This window comes from Coturnix japonica, chromosome 1 (genome assembly GCF_054131305.1).
Source record: "Coturnix japonica strain WE chromosome 1, WE-NBRP24, whole genome shotgun sequence".
NCBI classification, from domain to species: Eukaryota; Metazoa; Chordata; class Aves; order Galliformes; family Phasianidae; genus Coturnix; species Coturnix japonica.
This window is the reverse complement of record NC_140663.1, coordinates 68,676,784-68,691,848: the sequence shown is the minus strand read 5'-3', so window position 1 is coordinate 68,691,848 and position 15,065 is coordinate 68,676,784. Positions and strand designations below refer to the sequence as shown.

At 35.7% G+C, this 15,065-nt stretch overlaps 1 protein-coding gene across 3 annotated transcripts in view; it reads right to left on the bottom strand.

Moving 5' to 3' along the window:
• Nucleotides 1-899: 899 nt before the first annotated feature.
• SMC1B (structural maintenance of chromosomes 1B) overlaps nt 900-15,065 on the bottom strand; it is a 29,755-nt gene continuing 15,589 nt past the window's right edge. The window contains exons 12-26 of one of the 3 annotated variants that reach the window (XM_015870480.3): nt 14,197-14,343; nt 13,468-13,605; nt 12,851-12,967; nt 11,521-11,627; nt 9,869-10,010; nt 9,091-9,236; nt 7,778-7,931; nt 6,357-6,452; nt 5,353-5,509; nt 4,484-4,638; nt 2,919-3,070; nt 2,573-2,642; nt 2,004-2,114; nt 1,615-1,746; nt 900-1,333 (exon numbers count right to left, since the gene is read on the bottom strand). In XM_015870480.3, coding sequence (XP_015725966.1) covers nt 1,645-1,746; nt 2,004-2,114; nt 2,573-2,642; nt 2,919-3,070; nt 4,484-4,638; nt 5,353-5,509; nt 6,357-6,452; nt 7,778-7,931; nt 9,091-9,236; nt 9,869-10,010; nt 11,521-11,627; nt 12,851-12,967; nt 13,468-13,605; nt 14,197-14,343 — 1,794 coding nt within the window. In that variant the 3' untranslated portion in view covers nt 900-1,333; nt 1,615-1,644. Of the gene's footprint in view, nt 1,747-2,003; nt 2,115-2,572; nt 2,643-2,918; nt 3,071-4,483; nt 4,639-5,352; nt 5,510-6,356; nt 6,453-7,777; nt 7,932-9,090; nt 9,237-9,868; nt 10,011-11,520; nt 11,628-12,850; nt 12,968-13,467; nt 13,606-14,196; nt 14,344-15,065 lie in introns of all 3 variants that reach the window. The other 2 variants (XM_032446514.2, XM_015870471.3) reach the window with 2 other exon arrangements.

Sequence of the window (15,065 nt, the reverse complement as noted above, 5' to 3'; positions counted from 1 at the left end):
GATCTTAAAGGTCCCTTCCAACCCAAACTATTCTATGATTCTGTGATATAACTGATGTTTATGCTCCAGTATCCATAGCCTGCTGAATATTCTTTCCAGACCAATGAATCACCAGTTGACACTGTGCCTCCAGCCCCTTCTAGAGGCCCTAGTTCCAAGGGATTTTGGCTCCTATGTCATGCCATTTAGCTAGGCAGTCTCCAAGTCTTCTTCCTCTGATGGCTCGGCTGCAGCTGTCTGGGCTGCCTGAGGAGATTTACTCTTTTCTTTTTTTTTTTTTTTTTTTTTAATGGGACTGTGAAATCCTCTAGATTCCATATTTCCAATGGAATACATTCTACAATTCTAACTCCTTCCACTTTAATTGCCTCCATAATTGTGATAGGACATGATTAGGCTATCTGTCAATACTTTTAAATTGAACTCCTGCCCTAATCAAGTCATTGAACATTAGCCTTCTCAAGACTCTAATGGGTCCAGATCAGATTACTTTAGAGGTTGGTCTCCAAGGTTGAGGTCATAGGTGGACCTCTGACCTCTCCAACACCATTTAGACATTATGCCTGGCCCATCAGTGCCCTGTCTCCCTCAGATCTGCCACTAATTGGGTGGTCTGAATACAATGAAAAGAACTAACCATAGAGCTAGACATGTTTAATGATGTTTCCGTAGTCCACTGCAGAGTTGTGTTTTTTTTGACTTTTTTATTTAGAATAAGATATTTACTGACTGAGAACAATCTTTTGCCAATTTACCCTGTTTTGCTCATGTGGTGTAATGAAGTTGATAGGACATTCCTGAAAAACACTTTAAGTCTGCTCTCCTCTCCATCCTTCACACCAATAAAAGCACTGCCATGCCTAATACATTAATACAAAGGAATTAAACTTACTCGTGGATTATGCTCAGAGTAAACTTTATTTAACAGAATGCGGCTACAATGGAACTATTTGATAAACCTTTGTCTACAGCTGGGTGGATACATTTATGTCATTGCAGCGCTCTTCTACACTCTATCTACTGTTTGCAGAGGTCATTTCTTCCTTAAACTCAACCGTTGTGTGCAACAAGCACTGTATTAGCAACACATCACAAGGCCCAAGTAAATAACAGCCACAGGGAAAATGCATAGGGAATTTCTTCCTGGGTACATCAAACCTTTGGAGAGATGAGATGAGCTTTTGTGAAGTTAACTATTTCATAATACTACAGTGGATAACTGATGTATTACAGCCATTGCAAAAGTCAAGATAAAGCCCCAGCCATATTCCAGTATCTTGTTATTTTTTTCCAAAAGAAGTAAATGATCTCACCTGAATGTAAAAAGAGGCAGCTGCAACATGAAAAAAAAAAAGAAACTGTAAAGGTCTTGAGATCAGTCCAGTGTTAGCATGCACTGGAGTTACTACTAAACATGCCTCTTCTCATAACAGAACACAAATCTCATGCTCCATAATAGTGTGCTTATCACTCATCTTAAGGCAGCAGAACAAACAATCAAAAACTTGAAGAAAATGCTTTTCTTCTTTTTCAAAAGGTAAAAAATATCTATTAGCCACTAATGGCCACATTCAAACTCAGATCTTTAACAGTCAGTTGTGATCAGAGTTCTACCTGCTGCCTGGCCCTGAATCCATCCATGTTTTATTCTAAAGGACTGCGTTTGTGATTCTCTGTTTCTTCTTCATCCTCTGGATACTGGGTAAGATCCAAAGTCAGTACTCGACTGAACATATAGTCATCACGCTGAAAAGGGGAAGGATCATACAATTTAAAACATCTGAAATAAGCATTTTGTAAGTGACTGTGATACAGTAACAAGCTTGAGTTACCAAAGTGATCTTTTCATCAAGACAATATATGTAGTTATTTCTAAACACAAAGTACTTCAGATCCAACAATAGTATTTCATACATGTTTCAATGTATTAATTAAGATGTAAATCAGTACTGCAACAGAATCCGCTTGCATTATTTAACATAAATATAAGAAAGAACTGTTACCTCTGGACACACTCCAATCAATGCGTCTGCTTTGGAATAAAACTCTTCCTTTAGAGAAATAACTACCATTTGAAACTGTTTGTGCGCCTGTTCCCTAATGAAAATTGATACCTTTGGAATGAAGACAAATAAGTTAGTTCTGGTAGACTTAGACTGTGCTGTAATTACTATAATTAAGCATTGATGAAGAGATGATAACTGAACTACATCACATCCAGCAATTCATTTGTGAACTAAGTATCTGAAGACATAAATTGCACTGTCCTATGGAAATGCCTCAGATTTGCTGCTTTTTGAAAATGTATAAGAAAACTATCATTCGCTCTGATGGATAAAGCTACAGAAGAACATGACAGAAACTACTTTTCATTGGCACTAAAGCAATTATTGAAGGGAGGTGGAAATTCCTGAGTATGAAAAAAAAAATGCCAAAGTGCACTTGTATTTTATTGCACTGTATTCCATGCTACTCTACTGTACTCTATTCTACTCTCATCTTCTTGCCATCCTCCTGCAAAAGCTACCATTACGTGTGGATTAAAAGGACAAGGTAAGAGAGACCAACTTACTTTATCAATGTTTGTGTTATCCAGGGCAGCATCTATCTCATCTAAAATAAAAAATGGCGCAGGCCGAAAACTGTAGAAGAAAATACAGTATTTTGCATTTAGATGCAAAAATATTGATAAGTGTTGTAATTACTTTGAGTCATATTGCCAAAAAATTATTCTGATAGAGAGTAATGACAGGTAAAGAATGATTTTCGTAAGTATTAGGATAGCGTACTAGCAGACACTTTAACATGTGTAAGTATGCATTCTTCCTATCACTTCTATCCTATCTTCCTATCACTTACGCAGCCTTACTTTATAATACCAAAATACCAACTTACTTTATAATACCAAAATATGTTACCTGTGTACAGCAAATATAAGAGCCAAAGCAGCCACAGTTTTTTCTCCTCCTGACAAACTGTCCATTGGCATAAAACGCTTTCCAGGTGCCACACAATTAAAGCCTATGCCTTCCAGATAAGGCTCCTCAGGATTCTCAGGACTAAGGAACGCCTGGAAATGCATAATTTCAATAAATAATGACATTAATAAAACTGTTTGATGTGTATTTTTTTAGACTTAAATACTGACTGAGATACGTTTGAAGCTGATAAATCACCTTCACTCGTAGGATGAAACTTTTCAGCCATTTTGAAGATTAACACTATTAAACTTCCCAGTGAATATCCCTCCTGATGAATGACAAAGGAGGCTAATGAACAAAACCATTTTGATTTTGGCTCCACATATTCTTTATTTGCAAACTTTCAACCATAAAACAGACTGGATTTTATCAAACTTTTACAATAATTACTTTTCATAATGACTGGATACAGGTAAAATAACACTTTCAACTAGAAAGTCATTTAAAATGGCTCCTGTAAGATCACAGATGTAATGAAAGAAAAAAAACCAAAATGCTACTTTTGAACTGATTTAAAGCAACTTCTGTGACAAACAGTCATGAAGATAAGATACAGTCTTTCCTTTGGTGTTTTTTTGTTTTGTTTGGTTTTGGTTTTGGGGTTTTTTTTGGAAGTAATGCACATTTTCCTCCTTTTCTCCACTGAGAAAATGCCCTTCATTGCCATTCAGGCTGTATACGTGTCAAGTATCTTGCAAAGTAACTTCCAGTTCTATTTCACTGCAAATACCTCAGATGGAATTTTTTCACAAGTATAGACACTTAGCAAATCACTGCGAGCAAAAACAATCTTGTAGCTCCTTGTATACTGCTCATACATTCCTTGGTCATCATTATGAAAGGAATGGCATTTCTTTACAGAAAAATAATGCAAGAGAATTGGTGGAGAAGTGAGCAGCGAACCTGTGTTTCTTAGGCAGCAGTTTCTTTAGAAGTAAAACAAACACAGGAGGTCAGGAAGAAAACACTCCACTGCTTATTTCTGGCATTACATCTGAAAAATACTGGTAGCTGTAGTGATGCAAAGTCAAGACCTGACTACTGTTTAGTCTAGGATAGCAGGTATGGACCCAGTAGCTGTGAAGAAAGAGATGCTTTATTATATAATCCAGCCTAGGAGCAGAAAGGGTATATTTAAAGATACCTGAAGTGTTCACTGAATAACTGACTGAAGGACAACACAAAATCTGAAGTTTAAGGAAGTCAGGGCCTTAAGTGTGAACTCTAAACATTCAACCACCTACTAAATCTGATGTGACTACAGCATTTGGGAGTTTCCTCTTTACTTTCATCACTAACACTGAAACTCTAATAAAGATTAGAATAGTTGTGACATAGCTTTTTAAACACATCATTTATTCTTCCTCTTACTATAAAACTGTGAACTCATTATTATTTGTGCGCATTTCTTCCTCAGAACTGAAACCGTTCAACAGAAACTAAAAATACTAATAAGTATTTATTTATAAGTAATAAGCATGGAGGCATTTTAAGCCAAGTACCTGAGCACTATTGTTTCTGCAAAGTTTCTTGTAGACCTGATCAATAACTACGGATGCATGCTCAAAGCACTGGCTGAAAAGTTCGTATCTCCTTTTTTTCACCTCTTCAAATTCTTGCTTGGATATTCTGGCCTCCTTTCTGCTGCTCTCAAAAGCTATGGAAAAAAAAAATAATCTAAAATTATTCCATAATAAGTCTATAAGAAAATATACAGGAGAAATAAGCGTACTGTGTCCCACAACAAGCATCAAGGAAAATACTACAGAAAACGATTCTAAGACAGCACACCAACATAATGATTTTCCTCACAGATTTTAATTGGTGGCCTCCAAAATGAGAAAGTTACATATATTCAGTATGGTCTACGCCACACTGCATAGTAACTGAATAGCAACACTGAAGCAACAAAGTTTTTCTTTCTAATCATTTCTCAAGACAGCGTGGCCTTACGCAGCACAAGCATTTTCTGGTTACAGATTCAGAACTCCTTCAATTTGGTAGTATTTCAGAGCATTGCAGGCATTGAACAAGCTTTTAATTAAGAAAAAAGAATTTTACAATTAAGGTCAGTCATTTTAAGAAAATATTTCACAATGCCATTTGGCCAAGAAATTACTTGTAACCACTTCTGCAAAGTGATTCTTTGCTAACCATTTAAAATGTGTTTCAATAAAATACTGCTGAGTATATGTTAATAAACTATTTACATATAGTTAAAAAACAACTGAGGATAAACACTTGAACACGAGAAATACCTTAATAACTGAAAGTAGCAAAAACAACAGGACCAACCCCATAAAAGGGAATTTTAATTAGGGCAAGAACTTTCAAGGCCATTAAACAAATAATAAGGAAGACTCAGTGTTACCTTCCGTTGATTCTTGGAACTTGTTCCGAGCTACCTGTAATTTCTCTACTGCTCTCAGGTTTGGTACAGCTGTCTTCATTAAAATACTCTCTTTAGATTTTATTTCCTGCTCAATTTGGTCCAGATGAGCCTCTATCTCCTTATCAGACTCCAGATCCTAAAGAATTAAACAACAACAAAAGAGAAAATAAAACAATCTCAGATAGTAAAATTTGCTTTTATGCCAAGACACTTCAATGTATACAACAAGCAGTCGTGGTTTCCGGATAAGCACTCAATTTATCTAATAGTTCTATCTAGAAACAAAACTGAAAAGAACCCAACACCTAATACCCCATATGCAGGGTCTTAGTTCATAGAATCAATCTACTAGGTCCTAAGCACTGTTTTACAAGTCCTTTGACAATAAAAAAAGTCTCTTCAGCCCAGATATCCATCAAAGTTACAACACAGGAGGCAGCTCCGCTGTTTCCATTCCTTCATTTGCAAAGAAAACATTTCATTGTGGTTTACTGAAGAGTTTTTGGGACAGGTTCAAATTCCTCCTGGCTCTGTGCCTAACATCAATAATTCATTTTAGCTATGATGGTTAGAAAGAAATATTTACACCCATGCAAATATACTAAGAAAACATGACTCTCATGGAATCACAGAGTTCCAAGACTCAGTTTCTGAAAATACAATGGGAAAGAAAATGATAGAGTTTCCTCTCACCACTTCCAGTAGACAATCCCTATTTTCTGTATTTTCACGCTCTTCTTATGGTTTAGGTAAACTTTCAGATACATGTAACAGAAAAGATATCTTACCTATCTAAAAACTTCATACGCTTGTGTCACATACAATTGCAAAACCAAAACAAACACATACAAACATTTCAGCTTACCAGTGTTTTTCAAATGTTCCATTTGTAGGCTAGGGTGAGGAATAAATAAATATTTTCAAGAAATGAAATATTTTATATAAGAATAAACTCAACGTGTGTTTATTTAAAATGAGATTACCTTCAGATCTTTAGGTAGGCTACTGTAGTCTATTTGAATTGCCTCTTCCCTTTCATAGATACCTGTAGTCTGAGTGTCTTCTGTTTCAGTTCCTAGCTATAGACAAAATGGACATTCCAGATGTGAGAAAAAGTGTCTAAATCATTTAAACAATACACTGAAAGGATGGAAAAAGAAGAGACAGTGATAACAGGTTATGAGGTAAACATTTTCCTTTGCTTGACCCCTGTCCAAAATTGAGCTAGCAGTTAAGATGCTAAGATTCTAAGAAAATAAACGCACATTTTATATGAAGATAGAAGACCCACCAATTTCAGGTTAATGCTAGTATGAAAGAAGCAGTACTTTATCTGAAACATATTTATAGAATAATGTGCATACTGGAAGTATACCATTCTCTCCTGATGGAAAATAATTTACTTTTCTGTGGTAATTCATTCTTCTTTCAAGGAAAGGCTCTTTAGTGTGCAAGTCAAGGTGCATCTTTTATTCAACTGGCTTGAGGAAAATGAGTAGCTTCGGTTCTGTTTTTCATAAGCAGAGTATCTTCTGGACACTGTAAGTCTGGATTTCAAACAGCTACTTTTCTTTAAATGAAATGCATACCATGCTGCATGTCATATCACTCCTTTTCCTACCAAGCTTCTCGGAACCAAATATTTCTGTATTTTCAGTACTATTACGTAGGAATCAAATTTTTTATTCCTGTTGCCAACTTCCTTGATTTTTTCTTCTTTATTCATAAACCGATAGCCAAGCTTGCCTACAAACACACACCTATTTAGACCTGTCCTCTAATGAAAGCACTTTTCTAAGGAGTGGGTTCAACAAGATTCCTTCCAACCTTATAGGCACAAATCCATCAAAAGAAATAACTTCTTTCACAACAGGGGATAAAGAATAATTTCCCCACACAAAAGATACTGTTGCTGAAAGAGGGAAAACTGAGAAAAATAGTAATGTTCAATACCCTGGTATCAGGAATATTTCTGTTTTAGCCTTTTTCTGTTTCTGTGAATATACTGAAGTCAAAAGGATTTTAGACCAAATTATATAATGCGTGGGTAATTAACCAAATATTATCACAACCCACACACATGCCATATTTGCTTATGATTGACTTGATCCCCCTGTTATACATATGTATCTAGAATACTCCTTCATGCCATTTTGAACCACAATGATTTTACATGTTGAGCAGGAATATATCACAAGCACATGCAAAAACTCTTGCAAACAACATCTCTGTCTTCAAAAATAAACTAAGTCCTTCTTTTAAATGGATGAGGCTTGATCACACAAAACCAATTAATTTATCATTATTATTTAAGTCAACCAGCCCTGTAAAGAAAATAATACAATTAAATTTAAGGCTAAGTAACATCTCCTCCACGACATCTATTTTTACTTATAGAAAGTACCTCTACTTCACTGATGTCATCCAACGATCCAAACAGGAGATTTATTTTCAAGTCCTGCACCTTGCATTCTAGAAGCATATTATGTCTTCTTAATCTTTTATCTTCTAGAGAAGCTTCTATAGCTGCAGCTTCCTTCTGCAACTTTGCAGCTTCCCTGCATACACAAAAGGCACAAAACCACTGAAGAACAGAAGCATCGCTGCCAATGATATCTATAGTCATACATCACAAAAACCTGTTACCTTCGTAATCCTCATTAAAATATAATGAAAACAGCGCTAACTTTTTTCACTCCCTTCATTCCCTGTAATCACTGAAATGGACATGGGAACCATGCATTATTCTAGCATGCAAACTAAAGCTCTGTTGTTATGGACTAACTCTACACTCTACTATAATGCAAGTGTTAATAGCAAGGATGTAATCCCAACATATTCCAAGTTCACACTATAGCATCCTTTCCAACTATAACAATTAATAACCAAGTTCTGTTCTGCTCAGCTTAGCATATAAGGAGATTTGATGCCTTTCAAGCTGTAATCAAGAATATTTTATCATTACTCCAATTGCAACAAATCCTTTTGATGGCATTAAGTTATTTAATGAGGCAGAGACAAAACTGTCTTGTGCTGCTGATCTTAAGCACCATAAAACTCATTACTAGGCATGAAAATTAAGGGCTCATTTTAAATTCTAAACATTTGTGCTAACATATAATTTTTTTTTTTTTCCCAAACATCACAAAAACTCCTGAACAAGATACAGTATTAAATGGAACTGCAAACCATCACTACAGCAGTTGATTTAAAAGAAGGGAAAAGACAAGACAGTGACCCTAAATTAATGTTAGTGTAAGATGTCCAACATTTGAAGGAATCAGGAAAAAAAAACACTCACTAAATAAACTTAGATGAAAATATGAAACAACTAGCAAGTAGCGTATGCAGCAAAACACTTCCAGAAGCATTCAACGTCTTTTAACATGCCCCCCTCAAATCAAGCTGTAAACTACCATGTACTTATCAGAAATTAATACCTATTTATAAGAAATCACAAGAAGAACTAAACAGATAAGCTATATAGAACAGTGAATATTGTTACAGAATGGTCTCATAAAATATTCTCATTCAATTTACTTCTGGGAACCAAGTATCAAGTTAGAAGGTCTTTTTAACTAATGCATAGTGTACCAGCATGTTACCATGTCTGTACTGATTTTTCATAAGACAACAGAACGTAAGAAATTCAAACATCACTAGAACTCTTTTAAAGAATATTACATGCATCATTTTTCCCAAGTGTACAATAATTACCTATTAAGAGTTAAAAACGTTCTTCTCAACTCCTCTGTTTCACTTTGGACTTTTATAATCTCAGATTTCTGAGCACTTAATCTATCCTTAAGATGCTGCTCTTCCTCCTCAGTTTCCTTCACCCTTTTTAGATGCTTTTCTTCATCCTGCATAGAAATATCAATACATTTTTTTTTTAAGAAAGATTTTAACATTTTAATAAAAGACCTTTAACATACAAACAGCTACATAGAGAGCTGAATTTTAAACCTGTTATAATACTTTCAAATGTGCTTCAGCATAAAGTCTGAAGAGTACTTTGAAAAATGCCCATATTAAATGTTAGAAGATCCAGTTGTTTTTTATATATAGGCATGGCCAGCTCCAGATTTGTGCCTGCACCAGATATCTAACACCATCAAACATGGCAGGAATCCTAGAACTCCTACAGTCTATAGCCTACTCTCTTTTCCTCAGTTATTCCAGCAGCCTCCCAAAATTGTACCCATCTGCTGTACTTGTACGAAATATTTAACATCATCTCACATAACCTGAAATCATGTAAATGAAATCATCACAACAAATCTCTGCAAAGAACAAAACACAAGTGGAAGGACATCATATGAGTTTACCCGTGTAAATCATACCACTGCTAAATTGCTAAAACTGAGGTGCAAAAATATAGTAAACCTACACTAAAACACTAGAATTACTCTACAGAATTAACTATGTGCGACCGAATGCACTCCTTCCTTTCAGCCTCAGATATTTTCTATATACACATATATATATTAGTTACCTTCTGTAGTCCAGTAATCGCAGATTCATCTTTATGAATAGTATCCCTTAGCTTGTTGACTGTATCTGTTATTTTCTGTAGATGTTCACGATTATATTCCATCTGAACACTTAGTCGCGTCTTCTGATTTTCAAACTCCAATCTAGTCAAAGAACGGTATTTCAAGCCAACACTTAAAGAAGGCTAGTAACCATGACCTGATGAAAGGTCTATCAGAAAATCTATCAGAAGATAGATTTTCAACTATTTCTATCTCTCTAGGCATATTTTTTTTTTACTAGATCACAGGTATTTAAATATATTTTCATCACTAATTTTACTAAGCCAAATCCCATGGATACACTGGAACTTAAAAATACTGTAGAAATTCTTCAACACATTTGTTATAAAAGACACATCAAGTGTTCAAATTCAAAACCAAATCTAACGCTACGGGTTCCAGTATCTCAGTATAAGGGATATATCTGTAAGGGATTAAAATATGAGCTGAACACAAGATGTGTATTTATCCAATGACCGCACTTCCAGCTCAGCCTTAGGAGTAAAGCCTTATCAGCAGACATATACAGTTATATGAATATTACAGGGAACCTAACTCAGCTGGGAGGTAGCAATTAACCAGATATTTTTAGGCCACTGTCAACCATGTTCACCATCTCTTAATTAAGACCCGTATTTGTTTCTAGGGGTACAATAGTAGAAAATTCATGACATTCCGCTATAAGAAAAGAGCGAAGTAAAACTAAGAGTTTTACTGTTTATATCTGATTGTTTATATCAAGACTGTTGATATCAACTGTTTATATCAAGATTTCCTCTCAGGTGTTACTTTCTGACTCTCAGCTTTGACCTAGATAACATTCCATCTGTTTTTCAGGCAATAATGCTGCCAACATCAGCTTCAGGCTCTTTAGACCAAGGTATCATATAAAAACCTGAACTGGACGGGACCTGTAAGGGTCTCTGAGCCCAACTCCTGGCTATACAAAGGAACACCCAAAATTCAAATCCTAGATCTGAGGGCACTGACAGTAAGAAGGTCCTCTAGCATAGTTACAAGATCAGTGATAGAGAGTTAAGGTACATCAAAAAGTTTCCTTTTCTATAAAATGCACTATCATCTGCCTGAAAATACCCATGCAACAAGCAGACTATTCATTTTAATGCTCTTATTCCTTTAAGACACACATCTGTGGTATTGTTAAATACACCTGTCTGAGTGAAATACCAGCTGAAGGTTGTCTGCGAGAAAATTAAGATACCATTTTCCTTAGTAGTACATTTCTGTACCAAATCAGTGCATCTTACAATCAGTCCTCCTCTAAGATTTATGACCACGAGGAAACCTTCATATCATCCTGAACTGCCACTTCTCATGTGGATTTAAGAAAACTGTTATTTACTTTATTTTTCTACAACAGTATAACCAAAATACTACATTTTATCTTCACGTTTGTTGCAAAATGTCACTGGCTGTACTGCTTAGAAAGTCCAAAATACGGCTGTGCAACTGATAACTCATTATTGCAATGGTAATGTAACACTTTCCATCTTTTTGTTTGTTTGTTTTAATGGTATGACAGAGCTACTCATCTACTGGTGTGCCTAATCTCATGCCTACACTGTTTTCACATTGTAATTACAAACACCACCTTCTCTTTTCAATCTCTTCTAGCTTTCTCATGTGCTCTTGTTCATACACACGTATATTTTCAATCCCAATTTCTTCACAGAATTCCCGGAAAACAGCATCTTCAGCCTTTGAATAAATGGAAAGGGAGAAAATAAAGATTAATACTATTTTGCAAATCACAGAAGTAAAACGCTTAGATGATAATCTCGTGTTACAGGCTGGGCTTTCAAAGGAAACAAGCTCATCAAGGAGAGAGAATCTGTACTTGACATTTTCAAAGAAGAGCTTCAGCACAAACGCCAACTTTGTATACATTGTTTTGACTCGTCTGTAGGCTTGTTAAGCGTGATATCAAATTCTATAGCCAGTCAAGTCATACTATTCATAGGAAACTGATGGCCAGCCTTTTTTGTTTTGTTGTTTCTTGTTCCCCCTCTCTACAAGCAAAATTACCTGGATGTGGAATTCTTACGGCCAAAACACTAACAAATTTCTCAGTGCCTGCAGATGACTCACATCTGTACTCCCCCATGTCTGTACCACAAGCAAGAAAGACAACACACAGTACTTTTGGTTTCTCTTCACATACAAAATTTCACCCATAGATTAATTCAAGAAAGTTCCTTGCTTCTGACCCTCTCATGAGTCTGAATTACCATACACCTCAAATAACTGCAGACTGTGGTGACAAATAGTCTATGGATCTACGTTTACCTAAGTATCTAGGGGCAGGGCTTTGAATTCCCCTGTTAAAACTGCAGCATCACTCTTCAGCAGTCTCTACCAGAATCCCTAGTGTTTGACAAAAGTAATGAGAAAGGTGGTTTCCTTTTTTTTCCCTCATAAGGGACAGAGTTGCCAGAATTCTAATAGAACACAATGTGAAACTGCTTTTGTTGTCAGATTAGGCACCTCACTGAATACCTTCAGTCTCTTCACAGTAACATATGAATTTGTCAGCTGTCTGTATGAACTGTTCTGGGGACTGACTAAAGGGAATGATAGGGAACTGGGTTATAAGGTGGCAGAACAGTCTACAGAAAGGACAGTCTGGAAATGTAACCTGCTAGATCGTGTAACATCTCAGAAAACTTTTCCTGTTGCTGATAAAAAGTGCAAAAGAGCAGGCTTTCACATAGATGTTACTGGGCAAAAAAACATAGAATGGCTTAGGTTGGAAGGGATCTTAACAATCACCATGCTCCTAACTCCCCGCTGCAGGCAGCGCTGCCACTAGATAAGCTGCCCAGAGCCTCACCCAGGCTGACCTTGAATGCCTCCTGGGATGGAGCATTCACAACTTCTTTGGGCACACCTGTTCCTGTTCTGACTAGGACAGAAGGACCTACCTCATTAATCTGCTTCTGAAATTCTTCAATTTTTAATTTTCTTTGTACTACTCCTTCCTTTATCATATCACGCTGAGACTCAGTATTTAATAGTTCACTTTCCAGCTTTGACTTTTCCTACATACAAGGGAAAAAAATAGAAACAATTCTTAACAAGATGGTCAGCTTTCTAGAAACTAACACAATTCTCAACCAGATTAACTGTTTGTGCAATTAAAAATACTAAATGTTATTTACCCACACATTGCTGATTCACCAGCAATAGTTACAGTCTTAGTAAACAGCAGAACAAATCACACAAGCATCATTTAAAAACACAATTTGAGTTACACAGGTTTGAAGATTATTAAATGATAGACCAGACTTAGCAGAAATTCAAATTAATTTTAGAACTAACTTTAAAATAGTTCATTTTAATTGTTTTTAACTAATATATATGTATATGTATGCATATATATATGTCTTAGAAATTCTTTATCATAAATGATGTATGTAAAATGAATCAGAGTAAAAAGTCTCCATAAGGAATTCATGTTTACTTCACTGGTTAATTACAGCTTAGGTAAAATAAAAATACAATGATTAAGCATGAAAATTATCAAGTCTTGGTACTACACCATATAGAGATTAGGAAGATGTTTCTTTTTAATAAGATCTAGTTCACTCTGTGAATATTTAAGTCGTGTCTGAGTTCCATGGCATTGAGCTTGCAACTGTTTCAAATCAGCCTCCTTGCGTTTGATCTTCATTAAGTCCTAGAAAATATTAGAGTGGGAACAGAGGAAAAAAAAACAAAAACATTTAAAACACAGCATTATTTATTTGGAAACTCCTTGTTTTTCAAGTTTCATGTGCTATTTAAGCTAACCTCAAGGAGAAAGGCCATGTTGAAGGAAAACGCCGATAGCATTGGTGACATTCAATAGTTATTCTGCACAGATTTATTTGTCAAAAGAAAGCATATATGAACAAACTCCTACTCTCTTCTCTACCTCATACTACAGTCATAGAAAATCTTATATTGACAGGTTTTGGTCTGTGATAATATTTTTATGTGGGCAGAATGTATTGAATTCTTTTGCTAAAAGTCTTCAGGAACACAGTCCCTTTCCTTTGGAGAACGATGTATTAACTATGTTTGACCGGCTCTCCACCTTTAAGATATATGAACCAACTCACAAGCCAAAGACAGGGACCTACAGCACCTTACTAAAAACTAAAAGAGTATAAACAACTACTCTCTCCTCTTTGCTTCTTCCAGAAGTTTGAGACTCCTCCTCATCTTTCCCACAGCTAATTTAAAGTAAATGCATCTTCTGTAGTTAAGTGCATTTTAAGAGACATACCTTCAACTCAGTAATCAATGAATCTCTTCTTTCTTTCATTTTATTTATTTCTTTATCATCCCAACATCTGGCTTTAACTCTTAAATCACTAGATCCTCCAGAAATCACTCCAGATTTCTGAAACAATGTTCCATCAAGTGCCACTGTCTGCAAGTAAAAATGAGAATTTTCCTTTATATAGACAAGCCAAAGTATCCCATGAAATAGAGCACCAAAATATGGTGGTTAAGAAAGCGACAAATGCATGTTAGCTGGGACTCCGTACTTCTACCCTGTTCCAAAATCTGTTAACGTGAAGTACACTAAGCCACAAAAAAAACCTGCTGTTTCTTGGCACAGGTCACATTTTGGTATTATTACAACGGATCAAAAAGGGAAATGAAATGCTCTCATTTCCTTGCGTTTAGGAAATTAATGAGGGATTTGTGTACATTGGCAGTGACGGCTATAGCCAGGTCAGAAAAGTAAAACAAGCAAGGTGATAATGGAGAGGAGGAAATCTAGGCAGCTGGAAAAACAAACAGCTCATCTGTAAAAAGAAAACGTAAATTTCAGTAAAGAAAACGGAGTTTGGGGGGAGTTAATTTCAAGAAAACATGACTTCACGTTCATCTTCAACCCAGAGCTGCTTCAACCAGCATTTTTGAAAGGCTGAGTAAGAACATAAAAGTGCTCTATAGACAACAGATATAGCTAAAAAGAAAAAATGGAATGAAAAGAGAAAAAAGCTGCCTCATACATTTATAGTCTACATCTGCAACTGTCTAAAAGATAGAGATTCCCTCATCCTTCCTTCCATTAGTAAAGGACCATCTCAAGAAATACATCTGGACACTAAAAATCTTTTTCATTTCCTTTTCCTAGGGAAT